The sequence below is a fragment of the Podarcis erhardii genome (assembly GCF_964252035.2).
Source record: "Podarcis erhardii genome assembly, chromosome: 1".
Taxonomy (NCBI): domain Eukaryota; kingdom Metazoa; phylum Chordata; class Lepidosauria; order Squamata; family Lacertidae; genus Podarcis; species Podarcis erhardii.
This window is the reverse complement of record NC_138497.1, coordinates 51,170,040-51,182,700: the sequence shown is the minus strand read 5'-3', so window position 1 is coordinate 51,182,700 and position 12,661 is coordinate 51,170,040. Positions and strand designations below refer to the sequence as shown.

At 41.0% G+C, this 12,661-nt stretch overlaps 1 protein-coding gene across 3 annotated transcripts in view; it reads right to left on the bottom strand.

The window, feature by feature from the left end:
- Positions 1-7,442: 7,442 nt before the first annotated feature.
- Positions 7,443-12,661, bottom strand: part of LRP4 (LDL receptor related protein 4) — a 100,467-nt gene continuing 95,248 nt past the window's right edge. For 2 of the 3 annotated variants that reach the window (XM_081855390.1, XM_081855391.1), the window contains exon 38: positions 7,443-12,069. In XM_081855390.1, the coding sequence (XP_081711516.1) occupies positions 11,737-12,069 (333 nt within the window). In that variant the 3' untranslated portion in view covers positions 7,443-11,736. The remainder of the gene's footprint in view (positions 12,070-12,661) is intronic. The other variant, XM_081855392.1, reaches the window with a different exon arrangement.

Here is a 12,661-nt window from a genome sequence, read left to right as displayed (position 1 = left end):
AACAAAATAAAAAAATTCCTTCCAGTAGCACCTTAAAGACCAACTGAGTTAGTTCTAGGTATGAGCTTTCGTGTGCATGCACACTTCTTCAGAACTTTCGTGTGCATGCACACTTCTTCTGAAGAAGTGTGCATGCACACGAAAGCTCATACCTAGAACTAACTCAGTTGGTCTTTAAGGTGCTACTGGAAGGAATTTTTTTATCAAGTAGACAGTGGTAAGACAAACATAATTCAAACCATAAACATTTCACCAGCAGAAGCTAATTCAATGCAACAAACTTTAAGAGACTAACAGGCACTATTGGAAGTTTGGACAGAAGAGGGTTAAAAGGAATTGGAGACTGCCTTAATAATCCTGGCACGGTTGATAGTACCTTTCTTTGTTAATGTGCATCTGCATATTTGGATATAATCATAAATACTACAAAATGGTAATGAGCTTCCAGTAAAGTATTCTAAAAGGAATTAAACTTGGGTAAGCACCAGACCTTCAGAAACTTCACCGCTCCGAGAACTAGTACTACTGTACTGTTAAATCGATTGGAAATGGAAGATGCAATTCCACAACTGGAGTGTCAAATTAATCCAGGTTAACACAGAAAGTCAAAGAGAGGTTTAATACAGGATTCGGAAAATAATCACAACTTTTTACTACACCATGGAAACAAAATGAAAGTGTGTTGATATATAAGATCTGTCATGATTTGAAGACATCTTAAAGCAGGGCTGAAAAAAAGTATTTTGAAATTTTAAGCAGCAATGGAATTTATTTTTAGGGAACTCTCCCCACCGCCTGCTCTGAAAGCACAAAGCCATACAGTATTTATAATCTGCATTAATTATTGTGAAAACAAAATACACCTTGTTTATTGTATTTCCTCCAAAATTAATTTGTCATAAGATGTTTCCTCTTTTTCTGAACCATTTAAACACAGTACTGAGATGTTGAGTGCATGACAATTGTGTCAGCCTAGTTTGCAGGTTTACTCAGAAGTAGGTCCCACTGGGTTCAATGGAGTTTACTGCCAAGTCTGCATAGAACTGCTGCTTTAGGTGCCCCCCCCTAATTTTAGTTCACAGCTTTCCCAAATCCCTACACTCAAACGTTGGAGGCATCACTTACTAATCTCTCATTAGTTCACTCACATGTGGCTCTGTTCAGCTGTCTTTCCTTCTCTGTTCAGTCCCCCTTCCCTTATTCCTTTATAGAACTGCTGTGTCATGCATGCATGAACGCTCATTCAAAATGCAACGTGTGCATAGCAAGGGAATAAATGGAAAAGGCGGTGGTTGTATGGGAGAGAAGTGAACCTGGTGGAATCTACACACATATAAAAATCGTTTTGAAAATGTGTTTTTCTAATGCGTTTTTTAAAAATAGATTGAATTTTCCATAAGGCTCACCATCGCCTTACATCATATCACATTGTATATTGCACTTAAAACATTTTATTTGCAGCTGTATAGCTGAGTCCTGGGGACAGGAGAGTTTACACCTCGCGCTCCACTGCTGCCCAGTTATGCATAGGCAGAAAGGAGGCAAAAGGTATTGTTGTATCAATGCATAAACATAATTTTCGAGACAATCACTCCCATTGGCGCTGCTTCTCTTTTGTTTACATCCATTATTTTAAAACTAAGACATGCCATCTTTATTAAGAGATCTTTTAATGGGAAATATATTTTGGAAAAAGATATATAAAGTAGATTCTGAGTATGTGTTTCAACAAGAACAAGGACCTTCTAGTTCTGTAAAAGAGAAATCAACCACATAATATTGTCGGACTCCCCACCCCCCATTAGACTCAGCCAGCATGGCTAATGGCCAGTCAGGGATGTTGGGAGGTGTAATTCAACATCACCTGGATGGTCAAAGGTGAGCAATTTCTGCTATAAAATATCGTGAAATACTCTTATTGCATCCGCTCAGTTCTCGCCACTTTTGCCCAGTCTTTCAAGAGCGCTCCTTTCTGCCACGCTAGCAGCGTCTAGGCTTTGAGTGACGGTGCAAGATGACCAATGGAAGCTTCACAGATGACATTTTCCTAGATTCGAGCAGCCAATCAAGAGATGAGCGGAGAAGTCCATTTTCTCCCTGCGTCTCTTAAGCAGAGCAGCTGGATTGACGCCGCCTCTTACGTCTCCGTCACAACAATGACGATCAGGACAGAATAATAAGATCAGGGCGGACAGGTTCTTTCGTCCTGACTCATGACGTTGTCAGGGGCCATGCCTTTCTTATTCTTGCTTCACCTTCCCTTCCTCCTCCGAAGTGAAGGGGTGGATTCCAAAGACCTTTTTAAAAAGCCCACAACTGTAGGCAGCCACGTTGTTTCATTGGGAGAGATCCAAAAATAACAAGAGTAATAATGTATTAGGGCCAGAGCAGTGAGCCAGCTTTCCAGTTGATGTAAACTTCAAGAGACTTTTATCTGATTGGATTAGGCAAATGAAGGGACGAGGAGAGGACATGATGAAAAAGTCCGCCAAATTAAAACAGACAAAGATTAAGTGTGAGGTATTGGTTGTGTTTAGAATAGATTTATGAAAGATTTAGAAAATTTATGGATTAGAATATTTGTGTGAGATTGTATGGGGGAAATACGGAATAACAGATACAATCTTGCTTAAAATGTATATAGGAAGTGCAGTGTAAGCGATGGAAGTCAATCAATGAAATTTTATTATTGAGATATTTGTAGAATAAATTTGGAAGAATTCCAACTTTTCTTCTTTTTCTCCTTATTTTTTTTCTTTTTTTTCTTTTCTTCCTTTTTTGTTCTTTTTTATATATGTGTGTTTATCTGAAATATATGTATGTATGTATTTGCAATATTTTGCTTATATTCTGTAATAATTATGTTAAATAAAATAATATTTTAAAAATAGCATGAAAATGTTACATAGACTAAAACAGCAATCCTAACTTGCTTAAACATAATAGCACTTTCTTCAGAGAATATGTGCATAGGATTGGGTTCTAATTAGGCTAGTTTTGCTTTGTGCAAAAAGCTTTCAGGTTGAAGTAAAGGCTACCGCTGCAGAGAATAGTAAGAACTAGCAGTTTTTCGGTTTGTATGTTTCATTCTCACTGTTGTCTTTGGTGCAACCTAGTCATTTTTGCACCAAATGCAGCCTAACCTAAGGCGGCAGTCATATACACATTTACTTATAAACTCTACGTGACTTATCCTCTGCCCTACTCATGCATGCATAGTGGTGTGTGTATGTACCCAGTGTTATCCGTTTCACTCCTATCCCCCATTTCTTTTTGCAGATCATCCAGCCTGCTGAAGGGTCTTGAGGATCTCAAAAGCTTGCACACTTCTTTTTGCCCTAATGAAGGTGTCGTTCTGTATGGTCTGATCAGTGTTGGAAAACTTGCTAATTCCCACCACTTCTAAGCCAAAAGCTATTCTGAGGGCTCTGGAGTGGAGGCAACATGCCTCTTCCTCTCCTGTCTCCTGGCCTTTTTCTGGAGGGCCCAAGAAAAGAGGGGTCCTGCTTCCTTCTCCCACCCACTTGTGTGTTCCTGTTGCTTCTTTATATAATAAAGTGATAAAATGCTGAATTCCAGCAAGTGATTAATGATGGACACCATTCCCTTATATAAGAGAAAATAAAGGAGACATTGTGGGACAGAGATAAATAAAGGATGCCCTGTGTATCCCACTGTTGAGATGCAAGTTTTGTCTCCTTGAACTTTATCCCATAGAACTCAGTGGATGCCATTAAGCAGTAAGCCACCTATCGGCATGAACCCACTCTGTTTTAACACATTTATCGTTGCCTCTTAACCTTAGGGGGAGGTCTTCACTAGGTTTTACTCAGCGTAGAAATTAATCAGCATGACCAAGTTAGGTCCATTAAGAAAACTTAGGTGTTTTCTGAATCCCTAGGTAGTAATCAATTAAGTTGCCCATCATCAGTCTAGGGTAGGCAATTAAGATTAGCAACTCTGAAAACAGTTTCTGAAAAGGATATCCTCTATCCCATGAATGTTTACATTCAGATTTAATTGGGTGATACAAATGGGTGATACAAAAACTTTTTATATGAAGAGTTGGCATTTTTACCAGAATCAGCTGTTGATTATGGCATGACTGGTGGGTTGAGGCACCTTGCTGGAAATATTCCAGGCTATTTGTATTTACCGGTAAGTTAACAAGTATGACTTCCAGAACAGAGATTGATTGGCAAGACAATAAACACACTTCTGTCTATGAGCCTTCTAGCATTCAGTTTCTTTTGGACTACTTTGAAGGAATCTAGGCTGTACTGAGTCTCTCTTAGCTTCTAGAAGGGTATTAGATAATTGTATGCAATGATACAAAGGTATTATATCCCTTTGTGGATCCTGCTTTCCATTTTTTAATCCATAGCAGACTGGTATATACCAAAGTTAATGAAGCAGTTCCCGATTGTAGTTTCCTTAATTGTATATGCCATTTGTGTATGTTGCGTAGATGTTACAATTGTGTCACATTAAAACTGCAGTCCTATAGTTATTTTGTTGAACACAATAGGACTTCTAAATTAATACGTACCTCATCAGGCAATCTTTACTCCTACTTCTGGCCTTGTAGTGAAATTGTATCAGGTAGTTACGGGTGCCTCACCTGCTTTAGTACTGAACATTTTTGAGTGTAAGGCAGTCCTGGTACAGATGTGAATTGTTGTGTTTCCAATTCTATAAAATGCTTTACAGACTCAACACCATTTGACTACATTAACTTTCAACTTCACCTTACAGTAAGGTGATATATGAAGATGAAAGAACAGAACAGTCTTCAAGATTCCTTGGTACCAATATTCAAATCTGTTTACTCCAAGTAAAGTGGTTTGGCAATTGCCATTACCGTCTTGGTAGGTGGTAGGCACAGCCTTGTCAACCATGGCAGAATTTCTAAAGCTGGATGAATAGAGCTGCTTTTTCCAGCCAGAATGTGGATGATATAACAAGATACAAGAACAATGAGCCCTTTTAGACAAACTGGAATGGACAGTTGCCAGTCCCACAGCTGAATCCTCCTGTTTGGAAAGAAGCATTTTGCTGTTTCCTCATTTCATATTCACGAACCAGCGATGTAAAAGGTTTACCATAAGTGAATCACCAGTGTTCTTACATAGAATTATATGTTGATAGTTCCACTTTGTGTTTGGAGTAGCACTTTCCCAGTGGTTAAGGAAAAAGGTGGAGAGATTTAATCAAGCTTCCTATTTTGAAATTAATGGATTTCCTAAACAAACATGGATTCTGTCTGGTTTTTATAACAACTAAAAGATATTGGTTTGTAATTAAATAGAATGTTTATATGACCTAGCAGCATAATTCAGAATCTTTGCTCATATAGTCCATATTCATGTACATGGAAGTAACCAAAGTTATTTCAATATGTATGTATAAGAAATATCCTTATCCACTCTACTAGGGAATGGGACCAACCAAGCAAGTATGAGGATATTTGCATTCTTTCCCTTTCTCTTCTAGGAGAAGAAAAGTTATTTCTAATATCTGTAACTCATTGGATAATGATATGAAGATCCCTAAGCAGCATGGGAGAAGTCCACTGTTGTTTCTGTTCTAATAGTCTTGCAAAGGGTACAGAGTTGATATTTCAAGATTTATATGCAGGCTAAGAAGAGTAAACCAATTTTTTTTTTAGTGATTATAACGTTTTAAGATGGCTGTATGTTATAAATTAAGAATACTCAGGCATGAGAAATACATTCGTCTCATCTGATACCCAGTAAGTAAACTTATTAACTACAATAATGAAAAGTCCAATAAAGTCCAATGATACCAAGTGTTTTTGGCAGCTACACAAAAGCTTGTCTTGAGGTTCTTGTGTATAGATGGAAATGCAGGCTAAATAATGTTAATAAAAATGTCTTCCACATCTGACCATAAGGCTATCAATGCAAAATGAGGACATTTTTATAAAGGATACTGTGAATTTTTACACTGCAACTTGCCCTTTGTGAATACTGATCATATACTTCTTACAGGGCCAATGAAGGGATCTGCTGCATATAAACCATGCTTATAGGGGGGTTTTTTTGTGCCAGTGTCTGTATGTGATGTGTCTTGTTATATCATGTTTGCTGTTTATCCCAAGGGTCTTACATGATGCATCACCATATTCTATGCTGCTTGGGGCACATATTTTTGCTATTTTTGAAATATATATGCTGCCATTATCTATGCTACCTTGCTGTGAGGAAATATATAGATCTAAGGATGAATGTAGGCTAGCTGTCAAGTGCTGGAAATATGATTTTTAGGCTGGCCTTCAGAAGATGAAACTGCTCCCATTTGAACACCAAGCCTCTTTGGTTGACACTGCACAGAAGGTACCGTACATGGCTGATTTACTGATATATTGAACTTTGGGGGAACATTATTTTACATCTACACTTGAGAAACTGGGTGCAAGGCAGGACAGAAAACTCATGCCAAAGGCACCATTGCCAAGGTCAAAGGTGACCACCAGCAGATGGGGAAAAGCCATCAAGTTATGGATGCAGCTGCAGGTGTCCTCAAATCCAGAAAATTAGTCTGGGGCACTTAGGTACTCGATGTTTAAAGTCTGAAGCTGTAAGTCATAGTTTTGTCCATTAATAGAATGGACTCCAAAATGGTCAAATAATTGCTTCTGGACTAAAAATGAGTTCTCTACATCAATACCAGCTGTGGAGTATGTAACTAGGAACAATCTTGGCCAGGTTAACAGAAATTAATTTTCTAACTAGCTACAAACTTTGGTTAGTAATTATTTTTAAATTAGACTAGTGTTTAGATTTGTTAAGGAAGCTAATAAGGTAATTAGTCATTATTCTGTAAGTTCTCATTTTATTTGTAAGAATCATTTCACGTTTTGAATTATTTTAATCTGCTCATCTAGAAATGTAGTAAAGCACTGTAAACTTTCAATTTGGTTTGATTTATGACTCATGATTCTGGGATCAATCAGTATATTGAGAAACAGGGACACACACTGAACTAAAAGGGAAGCACAGAAATGTAAGGGACAAGAAGCAGAAGTGTGTACATTCTAAGCGATTCATCTGTAAACACTGAAATTGCCAGCATGAGAAATGCAAAAACCCTCTAAGCTTCATGGGGTCGTAATAGGCTCTATGAAATGCCAAGTTAATACCAGAGGGAAGCAAGCAGCAGCCCTACTAATTTGAGCTTCAGACATTTCTGGTGTTAGTCCTTGGCAGTGCCATAACCTGCCATATGTAATATTCGTAACAGTTAATTCCCATTCCCCTGCTTTCACCCAAATCCTAAACCAGTTGTTGCTTCAAAGGAGAGGTGTGATGGGATCTGTTTGCTCTGGTCCCAACTCCGTTGCTTCTTCAAATGAGATGAGCCTTCATGTGGCCTGTTTGGGTAGCATTCATGATTCACAACTCACAAGTCCAGCAGAGCGATTAAGAAAAGCTAAATTTATATTAAATTATCATCAAACCTAAAATACTGAGCATAGTAGTTAAATAACTTGGGGGGGAAAGGGGAAATCCAATCTCTCCAGTGAGTAACATTTAAAACCATTACACAGAAAGGTAGGGAAATTGCTGCCAACAGCTCAAGACAGACAGAGGCAGGATGTTCTTTTTACATAGTTAATCAGTGCTCACGAGATTGTCCCCACTTCTGGCTTTCCACATTCTGCAAAGTCCAAGTGCAACGAGACTTTGCTTCATCAGCATTGGCAGTGAAGAGTCCCATATAACCAGCAGCATTGGCCAAAGGCTGCTTGCGCATCTCATCGCTGTTTACTTCATAAGTACGAGTAAAGCTGTAGGTACCATTCTTCCAATCTTCTGCAGCCATTATGAGGGCTGCTAGGGGTCAGATGGGTCAAGGGAAGGGGTTTGAGAAAGGAGGTCATTATGTAGACTGGAATGTGCAATAAAAAGTTGCAGAAAGACAAGGGGAGACATTAGTGGCAGTGGCACTCTCCTGTTGATTTACTGAACTTGTAAGAGGACAAGTATTTTTCAATTATTTCCCAGCATCCATTTTTAATATTGTTTCTTCTAATTGCACCTGCCTATATTCAACACTTCACCCTGGCCTCGTGACCCTCATAAGTTCCAGGGGCCTGACTTCATCTTTCCTGAACTCTTTTTTCAAATGCACATGGCCTTAATTTTGTCCATGGTTTCAGCAGAAGGGCTACCCTATCCCCACAGATCCCTTCAGCCTGACGAAGCTTCATTGGAGCCAACCCAAATAAATATATTTAAATTAAAATCTAATATATTCCCCTGGAAGTAGGGGGAAAGCCTAATAACAACATTGCTCCAAGCCCCAGTTCTAACCAATTTTTCATAGGGATGCACAACAGCAAGGGATCCCAGAGTGATCTGGTCCAGTCTCCTACAAAAGGCATCAGGATACAACTAGCACAATGTGATCTCCAGTGCTGTCTTTTTCAAAAGGGCTATGCTTGACTTTGCCCTTGTTCATATTACCATTTCACGGCCCATGAAATTGATATAATTGATGTAAACAAGACATCTCCTCAAGCCAAAGTCCCTTGTCATGCTACTGCCTTTTCAAGAGAACATCAGTGGGCTAGGCAGGGTGTGTTACTGTTTGCCTTCCTGCAAGTGCTCTCCACATTGTCTTTTACAGGGTTTGTTTGTTTTGTCTCCCCTCACCAGACTCCCCCAAAATAAAGTGAGCCTAGTGTGGATGGCGATTTTAATAACATAAATACAGCTAATTGGTTTAATTTGGACTTTAAGCTGCTGTTTTTACATTTCCAATCCTCAAGTTCTATCTTTTTGGATGGGTCAGAATCAGATGCCAATGGAAAATAATGGCTGAATGAAGAGAATGCAGAGAATATGGTAAAAAGTCACTTATGGACTTATGAATGCAGGCACAAGAGGTGGTGTGGTTCAATACATGGATTTCTTTGAAAGTATGAGAGACTTAGGGTGGAATCCAACACTGCACAAATGGACTTCTGCTCGCATAACAGAACTTTACATTCTTCTCTCGTCTCCCACAGTCTCCACATCCCCCCAAACTCTGGAGCAGATTTTGAGTGGATGCAAGGGCGAAGAGAGGAAAGTGAAGTCTTATTGCACAGAGAAAAGTCTTTTCTGCTGATGCAGAGACAGCAATGAATGCAACTCTTAGTTCACAAGGACAGCTAGGAGAGCAAAGCACAATAAATGACATGCAAATAAATGAAGAGAGAGTAATAGCAGGTAAAATAGGAAAACAGTTCTGAGGTTGGACAGTCAGAACGAGAGAGTCTTTGATGGAAGAATATAAACATGTCCTAGAAAGACTTGCTCACAGTACTGAAACTTTTAAGCACAGGTTGATTTTGCTGTGTGATGCTGCAGAAGTAGAGCTTTATGCATGTTTCCTTGAAATACAAAACTCTGCTGTCAAAGTAATTTTAATTTATACCTTCCTCAAGATGAGAAAGCAAGAGGTTTTCCCGGTTTTCCCTGGGAAAGGTTGGGGTTAATTGTCAGGAATGCCAATCTTGCACCAAGACTGGCTTGCACCGTTCCTGCTGCAACCCAAAATTCTACTGTTTTATTTTTACAATACTGAGTGTGTGCAAACATGCCCAATATGTGTGGGCGAAGGCAACAGAGGATCACCAGCAAATGTAAAGAAACATGATGGAAATAGCAAGGGTGAGCAGGGATGGAGATGGTAGAGGGAACAGGCAGAAGCACGACATGTCTGCTGTGGACCATCTAGAAAGAAAAGGTGTCTGTGACAAAGATGCACTACTTATAACTGCTTCACACACTATGCAGCAACCAACACAACTGCCACTGTACAAACGCATCACCCATCCTAGCTTTCTTGTGCATGGACTCCTTCAATGAATGTGATTAAAAATGCACAATTGTCATATTCATGTATCACGGTTTTAGGTGTGCAATAAAATATTTAACTCAACAAGACACATAAGGGGGAGGGTTGCCTTGTTGATGGAAATATAGACCTGTTATAGAGGGAAAGCTGCAAGGGGGCAGGTTGCTAGAGTTGGATCGCTGGTTTTTTTAATGCTTGCGCCCTCCTCCCTGCTTGGACTAGATGAGAGGAAGGAATCAGATCACGTAACTGTTTAGCCACAGGGAACCTGTGCTGCTTGTCAATAGTGTCACACTCACACAAGCACAGTCTATACATCATGTGCTAATCACAAGAGAGGCACTTGCAGGAGCAAGGTGAGAGGATAGTGGTGCATATTCCCAGAGAATAAATAATGTGGTTATCAGCTCTGAATAGGACTTCCCTCAATGTAAGTGCAATCTTGCCAAATCATGTCTGGAGCAGGTGGAGGAAGTGTTTGGTTGCACAAACCACCACCTGCAAAACATTTTGAAAAGGCCGTTTCTTAGCCTTGGTTCTCCCTTCATAGCATGGAAATCTTAACCTAGTTGCACTGAGGAGGAAATGAACTTTACACAGTCAAACAGTTCTGGTGCCCTGCCTGACTCCCCGCCTGCCTGCCTTTGCCTAGCCACACACATTCATCATCTCTCAAATTGCACACACCCACTTTTTGACACCACACTACTCAACCCACACAGCAGATCCTAGAAGAAGGTGCGAGCAGACCCATCCGCCCAGAATTTCCAAAGAGAAACGCTGGCAAGAAAAGGCTTAGAAAATGTCCCCTACTGGGTTTGTCCAGCAGCATGTTGGAGCTGGAACTTACACCTGATGTTTCAGATACACCCACTGACCAATTTATATTCCATTTCCAAAACAGACAAACAAACAAAACATATTGCCCACTTGTGTTCCACAGGCTAACGTTGTTTTCAGTAGCACACATTTCCACAGGATGGGCCTGTGACTTGACTAACTAAGGAAGGTTATGATAAAATACCATTGCACCCGGCGCTTTCCGCGGAAGTCAAAGCTAATGGGAAGTGCAATAAAAACAGCGAGTCGTCCCTCCAGGGAACAGATGTGTTAAGTTCAATCTGAAAAAACCAGAAGTATGTTTTAGGAAGGGAGTGGGCATTCTGCCACACCGAACTGTGGCAGGAGCAACCTCTGTTGCCAGCAACAGACCTAAATGCTTTACCCTCTGAACTCCTGACACCCTAGGTTGGATTTCACAGGTGTTTCCCCATAGCTTAAAAAAAGATGGTCATGGTAATTTAGTGCCCCTTCCAGTGAAGTTACAACTGTCGTTTGCTCTCCCCACACAAGTATCTGCAAAAGTGACCCGCTATTACATCACCTTTCTCACTTCAGGCACTTCTACCTGGCCCCAAACCCTTTCATTTAAGACAGAAAGAGCGCAGTGCAAAATCTAGTTAGTGCCAACGGACTCTGAAGAAAGGTAGTAGTATCAGGAGCAGGGAACTTCAGAAACACTCATCCCTCCCTGGTGGCGTTGGGAGTCCATGGCTAGCTGGTGCACTAGACCAAATGAAAGCTGCCTCGGACACAGCTGGGAAAGCTGCTGCTGAATTCAGCACCACAGCTTCTAGCAAAAGGGGACATATAAATAAACATCAATGAACAGTGAGCCAAGAGTCTCTAGGTTGTCTCCCACTTGCCACAAAGGCAGTTTAAGCTCAGGCTCCTCTCAGAAAGAAAGTCTCTGGGCTCTGTGTGACACAGAGGCAATTCTCTTTTGAGTTCCTCCTAGAATTGCGGGCAAGATCCTATCTCATCAGTGCGAAAGGTGACAGAGGAGGGACAAGCGTCTCATTGTGTGCTTTAGACATCACTCTCTGTTGAGGGTTTGCGTTGGTGCTTCCAGCCTGTGTCTGGAAGGGAGCCGCGGCGCTCAGGGGTTGCCGCCGCGTTGATGCTGCTGCATTCTGACTGCTCCTCCTGCAGCAGCTGCTCTGTTTCGGTGTCATCCAGCGAGCCGGAGCTGGCTTGGATAGAGACCGTGTCAGTCTTCATGCAGACGTGGTCACGGAGGATACACCCCCGAGAGCTCCGTATCTGTTTCAGGTTGTCCCACTCCGATTCATCGCTGGACAAGAGGTATATCCCTTCCACAATCTTGATCTTTTCCTTGCTGTAACTGTGATCAGGGCCGGCCTGTGGACAGAGACAATAACATGAGACATGCGAGTTGAAGAGCGAAAAGCAGGTGCCAGAACACTGAAGCGCAGAAAACCCACAAGAGGCGGTTTCCTGCTATGTGGACAAAGTCACATTGTACACTTGGGAGGGACCAAAGAGATGACCACTGCAACTTTCTGCTTGTTAGACAGGACCATCCACCAACCAAGCCCACAGAGCCACGAAGCAGGAAGTACTTACAGAGAAAATGACTCCAGGTGCTCCAACTAACCAGCTGTAACCACACACTATGGTAATATTGGGCACAGCAGGGGAGGGAAGGAAAGAAGGTCACTAGCCAAACTGAACAGAGGCAAGAAAAAACAGTTTCTGACCTCCCAAATATGGTGCTAAAGTAGATCTCAAAAGCTAGCAAAACCCATCCACTGGAGACAAAAATGTTATTGACACCTATCTTCATACCACACAGGTGTTTTCTTTCATTGTGGAGGTCCCTGACCTATCTTAAGAAAGGAAGCAAAAATCCCAGGGTCATGGGATGGAACACCAGAAAAGAGAGCTAGCTTTCACAGGTTTGCCAGACTCAAATGTCTGCGTGCATGAAATA